Source organism: Palaemon carinicauda, chromosome 38, assembly GCF_036898095.1.
Source record: "Palaemon carinicauda isolate YSFRI2023 chromosome 38, ASM3689809v2, whole genome shotgun sequence".
In the NCBI taxonomy this organism is placed as follows: domain Eukaryota; kingdom Metazoa; phylum Arthropoda; class Malacostraca; order Decapoda; family Palaemonidae; genus Palaemon; species Palaemon carinicauda.
Window position 1 is genome coordinate 4,426,897 of NC_090762.1, and position 14,776 is coordinate 4,441,672.

Here is a 14,776-nt window from a genome sequence, read left to right on the forward strand (position 1 = left end):
TGCTACACATACTAGTAGTAATAGCATTCATTGAACACAGTGAACGCTACACGTAGTACTGTAGTAGTATCCTTCATTGAACATGAAGTGAATGCTACATGTAGTAATAATAGTAGCAGCGTTCACTAAACATGAAGTGAATGCTGCACATAGCAGTCCTAACAGCGAGTAATTGAAACTTTATTTAAACATTACGTAGATCTCTGTACCATGAACAGCCATAACTGTAAAGACGGAGGGCTGACTGTACTTGTTTTCTTGCAGATAGGCCTACAATTATTCTTGGTGCTATTATCATTGGACTTTTAAGATTGTAATTCAGCAAAAAAAAAATTATTTGATTTAGATGTTGAAAATCTGTGGACAGAAAATGGCTCTGAACTCTCGCTAATTCTAACCTTAGTCCAATTTAAAACTGGTACTATACTTTTATCAAGGGTTCCTTGAAACTGTTGCTTAACTTGAAGAAGGAAACTGATTGGCATTAAAGGGGAAAATATTTCTCCTTTCTATGGTTAATGAAACTAAAAAAGATATAGAAGCATTACATTATTATTAACATTTTCCAAGAACTGAAGAAATATCATTTCAACCGTAACACAATTTCAAATATAAAAAAACTACAATTAAAAAATGTCTTTATACAACAATATACAAAGAACTCAAATGAGACCAATCAAAATTAGCCAATATATTTAGTGTGGCTACCCTTGGCAATAAGTTTACCAGAGTCTTTATTTGTTATATCAACGGTAAGAAAAGCAAGAGTTCTTCCAACTTTGAGTGTATCAGCATTAATGACAATACTATCTCCTTCTTGTGCTGCACTAATATAACTGAAACAAGTCAATAAAAAAAAAAGATTAAACATTACCGAAATGTCCAAAATAGGACAAATTTTAAAAACAAATTTGCATTTTTCTTAACCATACAAACCTGAGTTCTTTACTTCAGGAGAAGGATAATGGTGAAGCTAGAATATGGCAGTTAAAATTTTTAATAAGGAAACAACCAGCAGGTAGTTACCCTACCAGTAGTGATCACCTACCCTGTAGCTCACTGTAACCTCAATTAGATTCCAGCCCAGATTTAAGTTGGGGGTTGGTGCAGGCGGGCAAGTTTGAGTATAGAACTCGGGCTTGCACGGTTTGGAAAAATAAGAACTTTAAAAATTTGTTATTTGTTCCTACAAAAATACAAAACATCGTTCTTTACTATAGGAGACACTTTCTTAGGTGGGAGGAAGTCCCCAAGTCCCGTTCCAACTGTCTGAGAACTTTACCTGGGAACTCGAGACACTAGCAACTGTGATGCTACAAGAGTCAGGGTTCCTTACACCTCGTGAACTTCAAGAAAAAGTGCGGGAATCACGGAATGTGCCTCATAGGGTTGTTTTTGAGCTCAAAGTCTCTGTGCTGTAGTCTAACAAAGAGAATGATCCATCTGCTGAATCATACTCCCCCTATAAAGCGGTGTGGGAAAAAAGACTCCTACGTACTCTAGTACGGAATAACCGCAAGCTGAATGGGGCATACCTGCATTGAGATCCAAGTCCAGCTAGCATGGTTTCGAAGAGGGTTAGATCGAAAGGAAAAGAAAGGGCCAATCAGAGTATACTTTCATCCCAAACTCATACATCACCCTTGAATACTTCTGATGGTAATGGTCATTTGAAAGGAGCCAGGGTAGCTATTCTACTCCCTGTGCAGCTACAGCAGGTCCTGAAGATGAAACCTGTGGGTCACATCCCACAGGAATAGCACAGTTAATGTTGACTGACATTTCATTGAACCGTAAAACCTGGCCACAGAAATTCTTCAAGTGTCTCAAGTGCCTACTCAGCTGAGCTTGAGAGCTCTTGGTCTGAGTTCCTTCCGAGGAAGAAATCGTAGCTCTGTATGCTAAGTAGTAAATTAGTTCAATGGTTGCTTCTTGACAGTACACGGACGGATTGCAGAGAACCAGGAAGAATGGGTAAGGCGGTACAAGGGGGTATACCTGTCAGCATTAGAACAGGGTAATGCATTCCAATGGGTAAACAAGAAGTAAACACAGGAAACAAGTTTCCAAGACCTGTGCTGTCTCCCCAAACATATAGGCTAAGTGGAAAGTGAAAACAGTCCCTCTAGGACAACTGTAAAACATTATCCAACCCCCAGAAGGACATTCAGGACCGCAGCTCCCCGCTGTGACGAGTCGACAGCATAGGAGGATGGGTAACCTCAAAACCAGTAAGGTTGGGTGAAAGAAGAGGATGGTGCACAAGTGAAAATTACTAGGCATGGCCGCCAGTCAGAGTGGAGCTAGCCTACGTCAATGCGTATAAAAAACACACAAGTAACACCCTAAAAAAGGCATGGGATGCCCATAATTGTATCACACTGTAAAAGAATAATGTAAAACATATTCCAACAATAATATGAATAAACTAAACATTTCTGAGCAATTTGGAAACATAATGCAAGAGTGACGACCACATGCCAGCCAGACAGACAATAAAAAACATGCAAATGAAATAAAAAAAAAGTGGTGGATACACGAAATTCTCTAACACACAAGAAAAGGGTACTCAACTTAGTCGATGAGAAAGAAGCTGAAGCATCTATGATTGCTAAAATACTCAAAAAGCTAAGAAAACAGACAGAAAAAACCTAAGCGACCATCAAAGATGGCTCTGCGAAAGCGAATGGTTCAACAGGAAACGTGTTAGTTGTAGCACATCGAGATCGGGAGTTGTAATGCTCTCTCCCCCATGTATTCCTACCCTATCCCTTATCCTTCAAGACAAGGTTAACTTTATTTGGGGAAGGATAACCATGGCTTGTTATTAACACGTCCCTGTTACATACACGATATCTCTCGGGATATTTGCTCCGGAGGTTAGAACTCTATTGATACCTGTAAGGTAAAATTTCTCTGGTATATCATTCGCAGAAATATCCCTAGTAGAAGCTACCAATGAGGAACTTCCATCAGGACGACACGACATGGCTATCTTATCCAAAAATAGATTTTTCCTATGTTGAAATCTATTTTCTGACCCTCAATATCTGGTAAGCAAGAGGACAAGACTCATCCTTATCTCCCGAAATTAGGGAATTAAGCAGCGAAACAGGAGAAGAACGTTTTCGTGGCCTTTTAACGGGAACACCGGGTCTCTGAAAAATGATATTTTAATTATAAAATAAATTTTTGAATATACTTACCCGGTGAATATATAATAGCTGCAACTCTGTTGCTCGACAGACACATACATAAAAAACTCGCGAGCGATCGCTATGCAGGTTGCGGGTGTGCCCACCAGCGCCAACTGTCGGCCAGATACCACTCTCGGATGTAAACAAAACCTTCAATTTCTTCTCATCCCACTGCATCTCTATTGGGGAGGAAGGGAGGGTCATTTAATTTATATATTCACCGGGTAAGTATATTCAAAAATTTATTTTATAATTAAAATATCATTTTTAAATATTTAACTTAGCCGGTGAATATATAATAGCTGATTCACACCCAAGGAGGTGGGTAGAGACCAGAGTTAATTATGTTTACAGCGTATAAGCTAAGAGTTTTTTCATTTTGGCAGTTATCAATATAACAAAACCAAAATAAATAGGTACCTGGTGAGGAAGTTGACTTAGACGATTACTCTGCCTTGTAAGTCTGTCTTCCTCACGGAGCCCAGCGATCCTCTTAGGATGCTGACAGACTCCCAGGAGCTGAAGTATTAAGGGCTGCAACCCATAAAACAGGACCTCATCAAACCCCTAATCTGGGCGCTCTCAAGAAATGACTTTGACCACCCGCCAAATCAATCAGGATGCGAAAGGCTTCTTAGCCTTCCGAACAACCCATAAAACAATATTAAAAACATTTCAAGAGACAGATTAAAAGGATATTGGAATTAGGGAAGTGTAGTGGTAGAACCCTCACCCACTACTGCACTCGCTGCAACGAATGGACCCAGTGTGTAGCAGTCCTCGTAAAGAGTCTGGACATCTTTTAAGTAAAATGACGCGAACACTGACTTGTTTCTCCAAGAAGTCGCGTCCATAATACTTTGCAGAGATTTATTTTGATTGAAGGCCACGGAGGTTGCTATATCTCTAACTTCGTGCGTCTTAACCTTAAGCAAACATCGGTCTTTCTCATTCAAGTGAGAATGAGCTTCTCGTATTAAAAAAATCTGATAAAATATGACAAAGAATTCTTTGACATAGGCAATGAAGGTTTCTTAACTGAGCACCATAATGCCTCAGATTTCCCTCGTAATGACTTAGTACGAGCTAAATCGAACTTAAGAGCTCTAACAGGACATAATACTCTTTCCAGTTCGTTGCCTACGATCTCTGATAAGAAAGGAATATCAAAAGATTTAGGCCAAGGACGAGAAGGCAGTTCATTTTTGGCCAGGAAACCAAGTTGAAGTGAACAAGTGGCTTTTTTCTGTAGAAAAGCCGATGTTCTTACTGAAGGCATGAAGTTCACTGACCCTTTTAGCCGAAGCCAAGCACACTAGGAAAAGTGTCTTGAGGGTGAGATCCTTCAGGGAGGCTGAATGTAATGGCTCAAACCTGTCTGACATGAGGAACCTTAGGACCACGTCTAAGTTCCATCCAGGAGTTGCCAAACGACGTTCCTTAGAGGTCTCGAAAGACTTAAGGAGATCTTGGAGATCTTTATTGTTGGAAAGATCTATGCCTCTATGTCGAAAGACCGAAGCCAACATGCTCCTGTAGCCCTTAATCGTGGGAGCTGAAAGGGAGCGAACCTTTCTCAGATGTAAAAGAAAATCTGCGATTTGGGCTACAGAGGTACTGGACGAGGACACAGATGCTGACTTGCACCAGTCTCGAAAGACTTCCCACTTCGACTGGTATACTCTAATGGTAGAAGCTCTCCTAGCTCTTGCAATCGCACTGACTGCCTCCTTCGAAAAACCTCTAGCTCTTGAGAGTCTTTCGATAGTGTGAAGGAAGTCAGACGAAGAGCGGGGAGGCTTTGATGGACATTCTTTACGTGGGGCTGACGTAACAGATCTACCCTTAGAGGAAGACTTCTTGGAAAGTCTACCAGCCATTGAAGTACCTCGGTGAACCACTCTCTCGCGGGCCAGAGGGTAGCAACCAACGTCAACCTTGTCCCTCCGTGAGAGGCGAACTTCTGCAGTACCTTGTTGACTATCTTGAATGGTGGGAATGCATATAAGTCCATAAAAGACCAATCCAGTAGAAACGCGTCTATGTAGATTGCTTCTGTATCTAGGACTGGAGAGCAAAAGATTGGTAACCTTTTGGTCAACGAGGAGGCAAAGAGGTCTATGGTTGGTTGACCCCAAGAAGCCCAAAGACTCTTGCCCACGTCCTTGTGGAGGGTCCATTCCGTGGGTATCACCTGACCCCTCCGACTGAGACAGTATGCCAAGACGTTCAAGTCCCCCTGGATGAATCTCGTCAACAGGGAGATGCCTCGAATTCTAGACCATAAGAGAAGGTCCCTTGCGATCTCGAGCAGCGTGAAGGAGTGTGTGCCTCCTTGCTTAGAGATGTACGCCAAAGTTGTGGTGTTGTCTGAGTTGACCTCTACCACTTAGTTTCGAAGACGCTTCCTAATATCATCAAGGCCAAGTGGACTGCTAATAGCTCCTTGCCGTTGATGTGCATGCTCTTCTGACTTGAGGTCCACAGACCAGCGCATTCCCGACCGTCCAGGGTCGCACCCAACCCAAACCCGACGCGTCTGAGGACAACACGTGGTTTGGGTTCTTGACTGCTAGGGATAGTCCCTCTCTCAGACTGATATTGCTGTCCCACCATTTCAGGCATGCCTTTATTGGTTCGGAGACTGGGAATGATACCGTCTCTAATGTCTTGTCCTAGTTCCAGTGAGAGGCTAGATGGAACCGGAGAGGCAGAAGGGGTAGTCTCCCTAGTGAGACAAACTGCTCCAGGGATGAGAGAGTCCCTACGAGACTGTTCCAACTCCTGACTGAATAAACGTTTTCTTTTCAGCATTAGTTGGACTTCGAGCAGGGCTTGACTGCGAATCTCCATCCCCAAAAATAGAATAATCTGGGATGGGATCAGTTGGGACTTTTAGGTTGACCACAAGTCCCAACTCCCTGGCCAGACTCAACGTCCAATGTAGATCCTGCAGACAGTGAAGGCTGGACGATGCTCTGAGAAGCCAGTCGTCCAAGTACAGGGAGGCTCGGATCCCCGATAGCTCGAAACTGGTACCCCACATTCCTGTAAACAAACCTCAGAAACGGTTGGGAATCCGGGTGTATAGGAATGTGGAAGTATGCCTCCTGAAGGTCGAGAGAGACCATCCAGTCGCCTTCCATAAATGCTGTCAAGACAGCCTGGAAGACTTCATCGTGAAGTTTGTCTTGACAATGAACACATTGAGCGCACTTGCCTCTTACGTACTCCTGCAGTGAACATGGCTGCCAAATCATGGAGCCATCCCTAAGAGACTTGTTCCTGCAGAGAACGTGGCTGTCAGATCATTGGAGCCATCCCTGAAAGCCTTGTTTATGCATGACATAATTGTACAGCAAAACTTCAAAGGCTCGAAAACAGCTGTGAAGTTGACCTGTAAAATCTTGGAGCGTCTCATGGCCAGGCGCCAGGGAGAGTCTATGAGGTTTGAGAAGTCTATCTGGGCAGAGGCAGGAACTCCCAAGCCGAGAACTTCTCTCGTGTCATATCAGACTCTCGCTCTATAAGCCAGTTTAAAAGAAGGGAAAGCAAAGGCTGTATACCCCAAACTCCTCCTGGTGATAAACCAGTCGCCTAGCAAACGTAAAGCTCTCTAGGAGAGCGAGAGAGCACTAGCTTATAAAACAACGGCTTCGAAGTAGCTAGGCCTAGTGTAAGCTCTGACGTTTAGGCGAACGAGGAGCAGCAGTTACAAAAAGATCCGGACAAAGATCCTTAAAAATCAGCATGATTTATTTAAAGTCCATAGAGGGCTAAGCAGCTTTAGGCTCCTCTCCGTCTGACAGAGTCCTCAAGGGAATATCAGTAGGAGGGGGAACAGCAACTTCCTCATCTGAAGGAACCTTGTCCGATAATAGCCGAGTCTCAAGCAAGGGAGAGACCTACCGTGGTGGCAATGCTTTACAAGCAGAGTCCACACGCACTGGTGCATTAGTAGCGGACCAGGACGCAACGTCATGTAACTGCTTGACAGTCTGTGAACTGTCAACAACAACAGGTGCGAGAGACCAGGACGCAACGTCATGTAACTGCTTGACAGTCTGTGAACTGTCAACAACAACAGGTGCGTGAGGACGCACAGCGTCCACTCGAGACTGCTTTGACCGCCTAGACTGAGCAGTCAAAACAACTCTAGAATGCGGAGGTTGACGCTCAGCGTCAAAACAAGTCAACTCCGATTGTTAGCGAACGTCCTGAACGTCAACAGGAGCATCAGCAAGTGGCCTAACGTCCAAATGTGGCTGAAAATCCACACGAGACCGCATCGAGTGTGGTTCTAAACAACCTGACTGACGTGACTTAGCTACGCCAACGTCAACAGGACGCACAAAGGAACGTTAAGGTGGCTGAAAGCCAGGATCTCGATGAGATAAACGGCTAGGCTCAACGGACTTATCGGCAGAATAGTCTTCCATAAGGGAGGCAAGCTTATTCTGCATGTCTTGCCGTACAACCCATTTAGGATCAACGGAAATGGTTGCGGTAAGAGACGAGGGTAACGTCTGTGACCGCAAAACCTTGCCAACAAAAAGACTCTCGGAGTCTGTGTTACGCTTTTGTTAGGCGGCGAGCAGTCTTCCGATGACTGCATAGGGTCAGAGCTGTCCTAATGGCTACAACCAGGACGCTGGACCTGTCCTGAAAGGACTGACTTTCGCTTAAGGGCCTCGAAACCTTGTTTCAGGTTTCTTATGCGAAAAGCCTTCGGATGACGGAGAAAATCGTCTCTCTCGCCTTATGGTAGGGGTGATCTTGGTAAGATACACCCGATACCATAGAGGGAACGTCTGTTCGCAGATCAAGGCCTCTCGAACCCATAAGTCGTACGACATTACTTCTCCCCTGGGCTTGGGAGCTTGCAAGAGGTCCCGGACTAGGCGAACGACAGGCACGAACTGACGAACCCTCGGTCGCAACACTGATAACACTTTGCGCAATATCACTTTATCACTACGATTTTCTGTTTTGCATTTATTTCACTGAAATCGAAACTTTTACTGATTTCTACCTGAAGCACGCAATTCTACCCTCATCAAAAGGTAGTAATTGCGAAAACAGTCGTATAATGCAAGCACATTAATACCAGCAAAAAACAGTAAACATATTTTAAGATAAAAAATTCAGTGGCTGGGGAAGAGACTAAACACTAGTTCATTCAAAACTACGTTTTCAATCTCTCACCGTACATTGCCTGGGGACGAGAATAAAAAACTAAAAACGTTTTATCCTTTCTCCCCGTACAGAGACTAGGGACGAGAGTAACTCAAGAACAACGTTACCCGCTTGAACGGAACGTTTTCTCTCCTCTCTCTCCCTCCGTCTCTATCTTTCTCTCTCTCTCTCTCTCTCTCTCTCTTGATTTCGCACCTAAGAGAAGAGCCCACTTACGTTTCGTCAAAAAAAACATGTTATTTGACCAAAGGAAAAAACTGAAAGGTTTTTCAATTAAAAAGTTCCTTTAAAATAGAATTTAAAACATTTAAGCTTTGAAAGAAGAATGAACAAAACGTCAGAATCGATTTACTCTTTCTGCAAAGTGAAACCGTGATACTCTCTCTCTCTATCGTAACGATAGAGCGCAAACTGCGTAGCATAAATAAACTAAACGTTAGTTCATCTTTGAAACAGTATGAAGACTATTCAAAGAAAATCTTTCATAAAATATCTATTAAAAAATATTCATTTAAAAAGTTTTAAATCATTAGCTCTTTAAAAGCTATTTACGATTGAAAGGGCTCAACGTTGTTTAACTTCGGTTTCCAAGTTAGGACCGCCTACTCTCAGGAAAGGTCGCATATAAACAAATCATTAAAATTTATTTTTATGTTTATTATAAATGGAAAGTTAATCGAAGAGGCCTAATAAAGGCGGTGAGATATAAAATATATAGAGGAAAATCTATAATTAATTTATAACGTGATAAGATAATTGCTAAAAGCCTAAACACACTTCCGTCTAATGGAAGGGTCGGCCATTTAAAAGTCAAAGAAAGTCCATACTCTCTTTGTCATCAAAAATTAAATCTATCCAAAAACGAGTTCAAGGATTTATTTGAAGAAAAACACCTGTACTGCGAAAGCTCAAACCAAATTAAAGTACTTCACCAAATATGATGGGAAAAACTCCAGGTTCAACAGCGAGTAAAAGTACGTCTTGTCGACACGTCGACAGAGAAGAAATTGAAGGTTTTGTTTACATCCGAGAGTGGTATCTGGCCGACAGTTGGCGCTGGTGGGCACACCCGCAACCTGCATAGCGATCGCTCGCGAGTTTTTTATGTATGTGTCTGTCGAGCAACAGAGTTGCAGCTATTATATATTCACCGGCTAAGTTAAATATTTAAAAATCCTTGGGCAATGGTTTCTGTTCTCCAGGAAAAAAGCTTTGACTGGTACCACTAGTGTAGGATCACTATTGCTGATGACACTGAAGGGGACCGTCTGCTGTTCAAGCCAAAATCGTTAAATATCATTTAAATATCACTAGATTTTCATAATTTTAACATGTATTATTAGTATTATTACTGTGTTGATTCTGTGTTAATTTTATTGAAATCAGACAAAAATTATATTTTTTTTTAAATAAATAAAAAAAAAGGACAAATTCTCAGATAATTTGTATTTTTCCCCAAGTAATATAAATCTTGTTATTTATGTGGATTATCTTTCGGCAAAGCTGAAAAGTAGCCATTAGACTAAAAGTGCGAAGTGCCAACCCTGCCTAATCGCTTGAGCGGATAGGCCGAGGATGGCTGGGGGGTACCCAGCCATCTCTATGTATACTCTCCCAGCTCTGAGTTACATCACTATTGATTGCAGGCAGGACTTTTGAGGGACAGGTGATGACGGGCCAATTTATATAAATAACTATAGGTTTGCATTATTTAAGGAAAAATACAAATTATCTCCGAATTTGTCATTTGTTCCCACACTAACAAACCTTACATTATTTATGTGGATGACTCGCTCTTAGGAGGGTGGAAGTCATAATTCAGGCATGGATATTGACCCGGTTTTATCAGTACAGTACTTTACAGTATATGACTGTGGTCTAGGGAAAACTCTAACACCTCACTAAAATAAACTCTCATGGTTTGGGCATGCTCTTTGCACTCCCCAAGAGAGATTAGTTCGCCAAACATTCAGCTGGGCTCCACAAAGCACTAGAAGAGTTGGAAGACCCAGGCCTACATGGATGAGGACTATGAAGCGCGAAGTAGATGATGAATGGAGAAGTAAATTAATATCCGACATAATTTGCTTTTTGTACGCAGCTAACGATTCCACTCTCGCACAGAGCGCTTAAATAGCAGACAACATATCTTTCATCGTAGGCTCTTTAGGCTCTTGATTTACCACTACGGGGGAAGGAATAGGATCAATGACATCGGATATAGGTAAATCCACAGAACGGGAAGAGATACGTCTAATCCTGTCTCTCTCTAATTTCTGAGTATAACACTCATAAGTTAGCCATTCATTTTCAGTTAATGAAGAACACTCTTCCCACTGATCCCCAAAGTACAAGATTTACCCCTACATTTTACACAAATTGTATGTGGATCAACAGAACCCTTAGGAAGTCGAGTACGACAACCTTTAATACACTTCCTATCTACAGGGGAGGGGTCGGCCATATTGAAAAGTTACGAGAGATCCCAAAAAATAACAAGGGTTAAAATTAACTAAATAAACCCAAAACAATAAAGATTTCAAGAAATTATGAAAGAGAAATCACTTATGCGAAAGTCCAAAACAAAAAGACAGAGTACATCACCAAATAAACCGTCCAAATCAAAATAATTTGCGAGAGAATTTCCAACGTTCTAGCCAGTATGGCGGCAAAGAAGATCTGAAGTGGTTGGATTAGTTCGGCCTGTCTACCGCAAGGGCGCTATCTGCGATAGCCGCGAGATTTCAAATAGTTCTGCCGGGCGTCCAGGGACTTTAGCCATGCTTATATAACCAGCGGGTAAGTTTTATGTTTAAAAATAGTGGGCTGTAAATGTATTTTGCTGCTTCCATGCACCCGCCTGTAATACCAGCACCACGGAAAAGTTGCGTTTGAATGCCAGGGATGTACTGATGCCCTGACATCATGGGCTCTAGGTGTAACACTACTTTTTCCATAAAACCTTGCAGAGGAACCTGAAGAGTTCCTAAAAGAACTCTGAGTTTGACACCCAGTACTTTAGGATCCTTCTTCTTCATCCAGCTAACAGGCATGTCGTCGGCAGGGGACAAAGCAATTTCGTGGCATCCAACACATGCTTAGAGATAAATTCCTCTGCGATATGAGGTCTCAGAGTGAGACAAGTAGGGTTGAAAACTTTCCCTCTAGAACTAAATGATCCAGGTTCAGGATCTAAGTGAATTGTTCTCTGATTGGTCGAAGGCTGAAAATGTTCCGTTGTTTCTCCTTTTAATCTGAGGAGAGCTCTTCGGGTGGTCCAGGGACCTTCGGAGGTAGAAGACAAAATCCTGGCAGAGAAGTTCCTCAGCCGCTAGATGTGGCTGGCCACCCTTAATCGTCATGTCTACGAAGTGGGCCCCTCACATCTTCCTCAGTGAGCAAATTTCACTATCAAGGGGAGAGCACTAGGCGACAATGCAATGCTAGTTGCTGTGCGTCCTGCGAGAAGCATCTAGAAGCGGTGCACTTAAGAGGCGTGTTGCAGATGTGCCCTTGCACAAAAATAGTAGAAAGTGTCTAAAAGTAGCATATCTTGAGTCACATATCTCAAAAATTTTATGCATCTATGGGAGATGAGAGCGTAAGCAGGATCGAATTTGACGCTGCGCAACTGGAGCCGTGTGGCTGCTGACGACGGTCAACTAGTGAAGCTTGGTAGAGAACTGTGAGAAGTGCATCTAGAAGAGCATCCAGGTATAGCACATACGTCCAAGAGAAGCGCAACCAGAAGGAGGGCGACTGTGATGGGCATAGAAGCTCAATCCGAAGGAGCGTGACAGTGCTGGGCATAGAGGCTTTCCCTTTGATAGTGACTATGCAGGAAACTTCAAAGATACCTGGGACAGCAGATGGAACAGGACCAAGATGGATTGGAAGAAGAATGAAGGACATGTCCCTCAGAAAATGCCAGGGAGGACAGCTCCCTCTCTGAGGATTCCTTTAGTTCCTTAAGGAAAACTAGCTGCTTCAAAGGACAAAAAGTTCCATGAAGTTCGAGGAGAACATCAGAGGCACTGGAGATCCTCCTTCGAAGAAGAATGGATAAGGACAAGGCTGACAAGAAGGTCCACAAAGTTGCATGTTGAAGCTAGTAGTTCCATGAAGACTGGGATGAAGGACGCAATGGGCATCATCAATCGTGCTCCAAATAGAAAGGACCAGGACATGGTTGACAAGCAACCTTGTGAGCATGCTCCAAGGAGCATCACACAAGAGAAAGACTTCCTGAAGGGCACAGTTTGTTGTTAAAGTCCTCAAAGTTGTTGCAGGTCTAGAAGTTTCATTAAGTTCCCTGCAGGTCAGTATGAAGGATGGCAAAGGCAACCGAGATCCTCCTCTGAAGAGGACGGATCTGGAGGACACAACAAATGACGACAATTGGACGGCAGCTAAAATAAGGCCTTGAAGTTACTCGCCAGATCTAAAAGGTCCCTGAAGATCAGGATGAAGGATGCCCGGGGAGTCATAGATCTTCCTCAGAAGAAGAAAGATCATACAAGGAAGATAAGCAACCTTGAGAGCATGATCCAAGGAGCAGAAGAGTTCTGGAGAAGGACCTCCGGAAGGGTGAAACCTGGAGCTGTATCTGAGGTCTTCAAAGTCATTGTCAGCCTAGTCCTCCAAGAAGGCCAACATCGAGGAAACCCCTTAGTGTCTGAAAAACATCCCTGGCCAGGAGTAACAGCTACCACCCGTAGACGTTACATCTCTCACGAGTCCATGCAGAGGAACTTAAGTAATCCCAAAGAAATTCTCCGGGTCGGTCGGCCTATGCTTTGGATCTTCAAAGGTCTCTCAATACACACATGTGTTACCAAAAGGTTCTAAACTGCAGTCAAATACACACATGTGTTACCAAAAGGTTCTAAACTGCAGTCAAATACACACAATTAGTCACAACATACACACACACAAGGCTGAAAATTCAGAAATTTTAAAGAAAATTTCAAAAATAATTTCCAAAGTAAAAACTACTAGTTTCTGACAACTGAAATCCAATGAGGTTATAATAAGCTACAGGGGAGACGGTTGCCTCGCCACCACTTGTTTACACCTTGTTAAAAGTTTTAATTTTTTTATTCCACCTTTGCTGTTATCCTTCTCCTATAGTGAGGAATGATGGTTTGTATTTGTGTAAGAACAATTATATATTATAAAAAATTTTCCATTTCTGTAATTAGCAATAAGTTCTATGCACTAAACTTGATATTTCTAAGCATTATGAAGTATCATAATAATTATTCTTTTATAGAATCAAAAGGCTATTTAGTGATAATATTCCAGAGCAAAAAGATTAAGCATAAAATACTTACGAAACATTCAGATCTACTGAAACACCAGGAACAGCTTTTTCTGTGGTCATCAGAGCTGCCGTTGAAACAACGTCCACCAATGTTGCTGTTAAGCCTCCATGGAGAGTTCCGCCACGATTTTGATGTTCCTCCTCCACGGTCATTTCTGCGACACATTTTCCACCACCGCCTGATATGACCCTAACCTTTCAACAAAATAATATCCATTAGACTATTTTTTTCACTATGTAACAATACTGACTATTTGAGATTCAAGTCAAAGTCTAAATGCTGTATGGATATGTACAGAGATTTTATGAATATTTAAAGAACATTTCATAAAGAAATCTTTTATTTTAATTAGTCATAATTATTAAACATTCAAATTAATCTTATACTCTTCATACTTATGGCACTAGGCTATGCTAAATCCCACATAACTTTTATCCCACCAAAAATCCTGTCACCAGAGCTTCGCATTAACTAATTAGGGAGAAAAGTCTAGATTGATTGATTTATTAGATATTATTTGTTATCATAACAGCGACGGTCACTGATGCCAATAAATTTGGGTAACAGTAATTATATATTCCTTAATTAAACCATGCTTAAATCTTATTAAATACATTAGTTTCCATAAGAAACTTAAAAAGGCAATCTACTTTGCTTTCAGGTTTCAGAATATTTGATAGCACAAAAATGTCACTGCTATCCTTGTAATCATGAAAATGGCTTAAATCTGTCAAATAAACACTCAAGTCAATAGTATATGCTTCTTAACAGTTAATGGCAACAAGCAATCTTCACAGAATGGCTGATGTTCTCAACTCATCAAAAACCTGTGTGTCAATCTGGTATGACCCATTGTTATTCGGCATAACTTCACTTCTCTTGATATTTTGACATTTCACTCATTTCTGATTTTCTATCTCCCAATGTAAGTTCCAAGTGTTTCTAAGTATAGACTGAATTATGGAGTACATATATTTTGTAGATACTGTACCATCAAGTTATTTCCTATATAACTAGGAACTGCTTTCATTGCCTGAGAGTCTGCTTTCTAATTTCCCT

The 14,776-nt window shown here is 41.9% G+C and overlaps 1 protein-coding gene across 2 annotated transcripts in view; it reads right to left on the minus strand.

The window, feature by feature from the left end:
- Nucleotides 1–534: 534 nt before the first annotated feature.
- The window catches only part of LOC137630387 (acyl-coenzyme A thioesterase 13-like), a 41,646-nt gene continuing 27,404 nt past the window's right edge, over nucleotides 535–14,776 (minus strand). For both annotated transcript variants that reach the window (XM_068361836.1, XM_068361835.1), the window contains exons 2-3: nucleotides 13,727–13,911; nucleotides 535–836 (exon numbers count right to left, since the gene is read on the minus strand). In XM_068361836.1, the coding sequence (XP_068217937.1) occupies nucleotides 683–836; nucleotides 13,727–13,911 (339 nt within the window). In that variant the 3' untranslated portion in view covers nucleotides 535–682. The remainder of the gene's footprint in view (nucleotides 837–13,726; nucleotides 13,912–14,776) is intronic.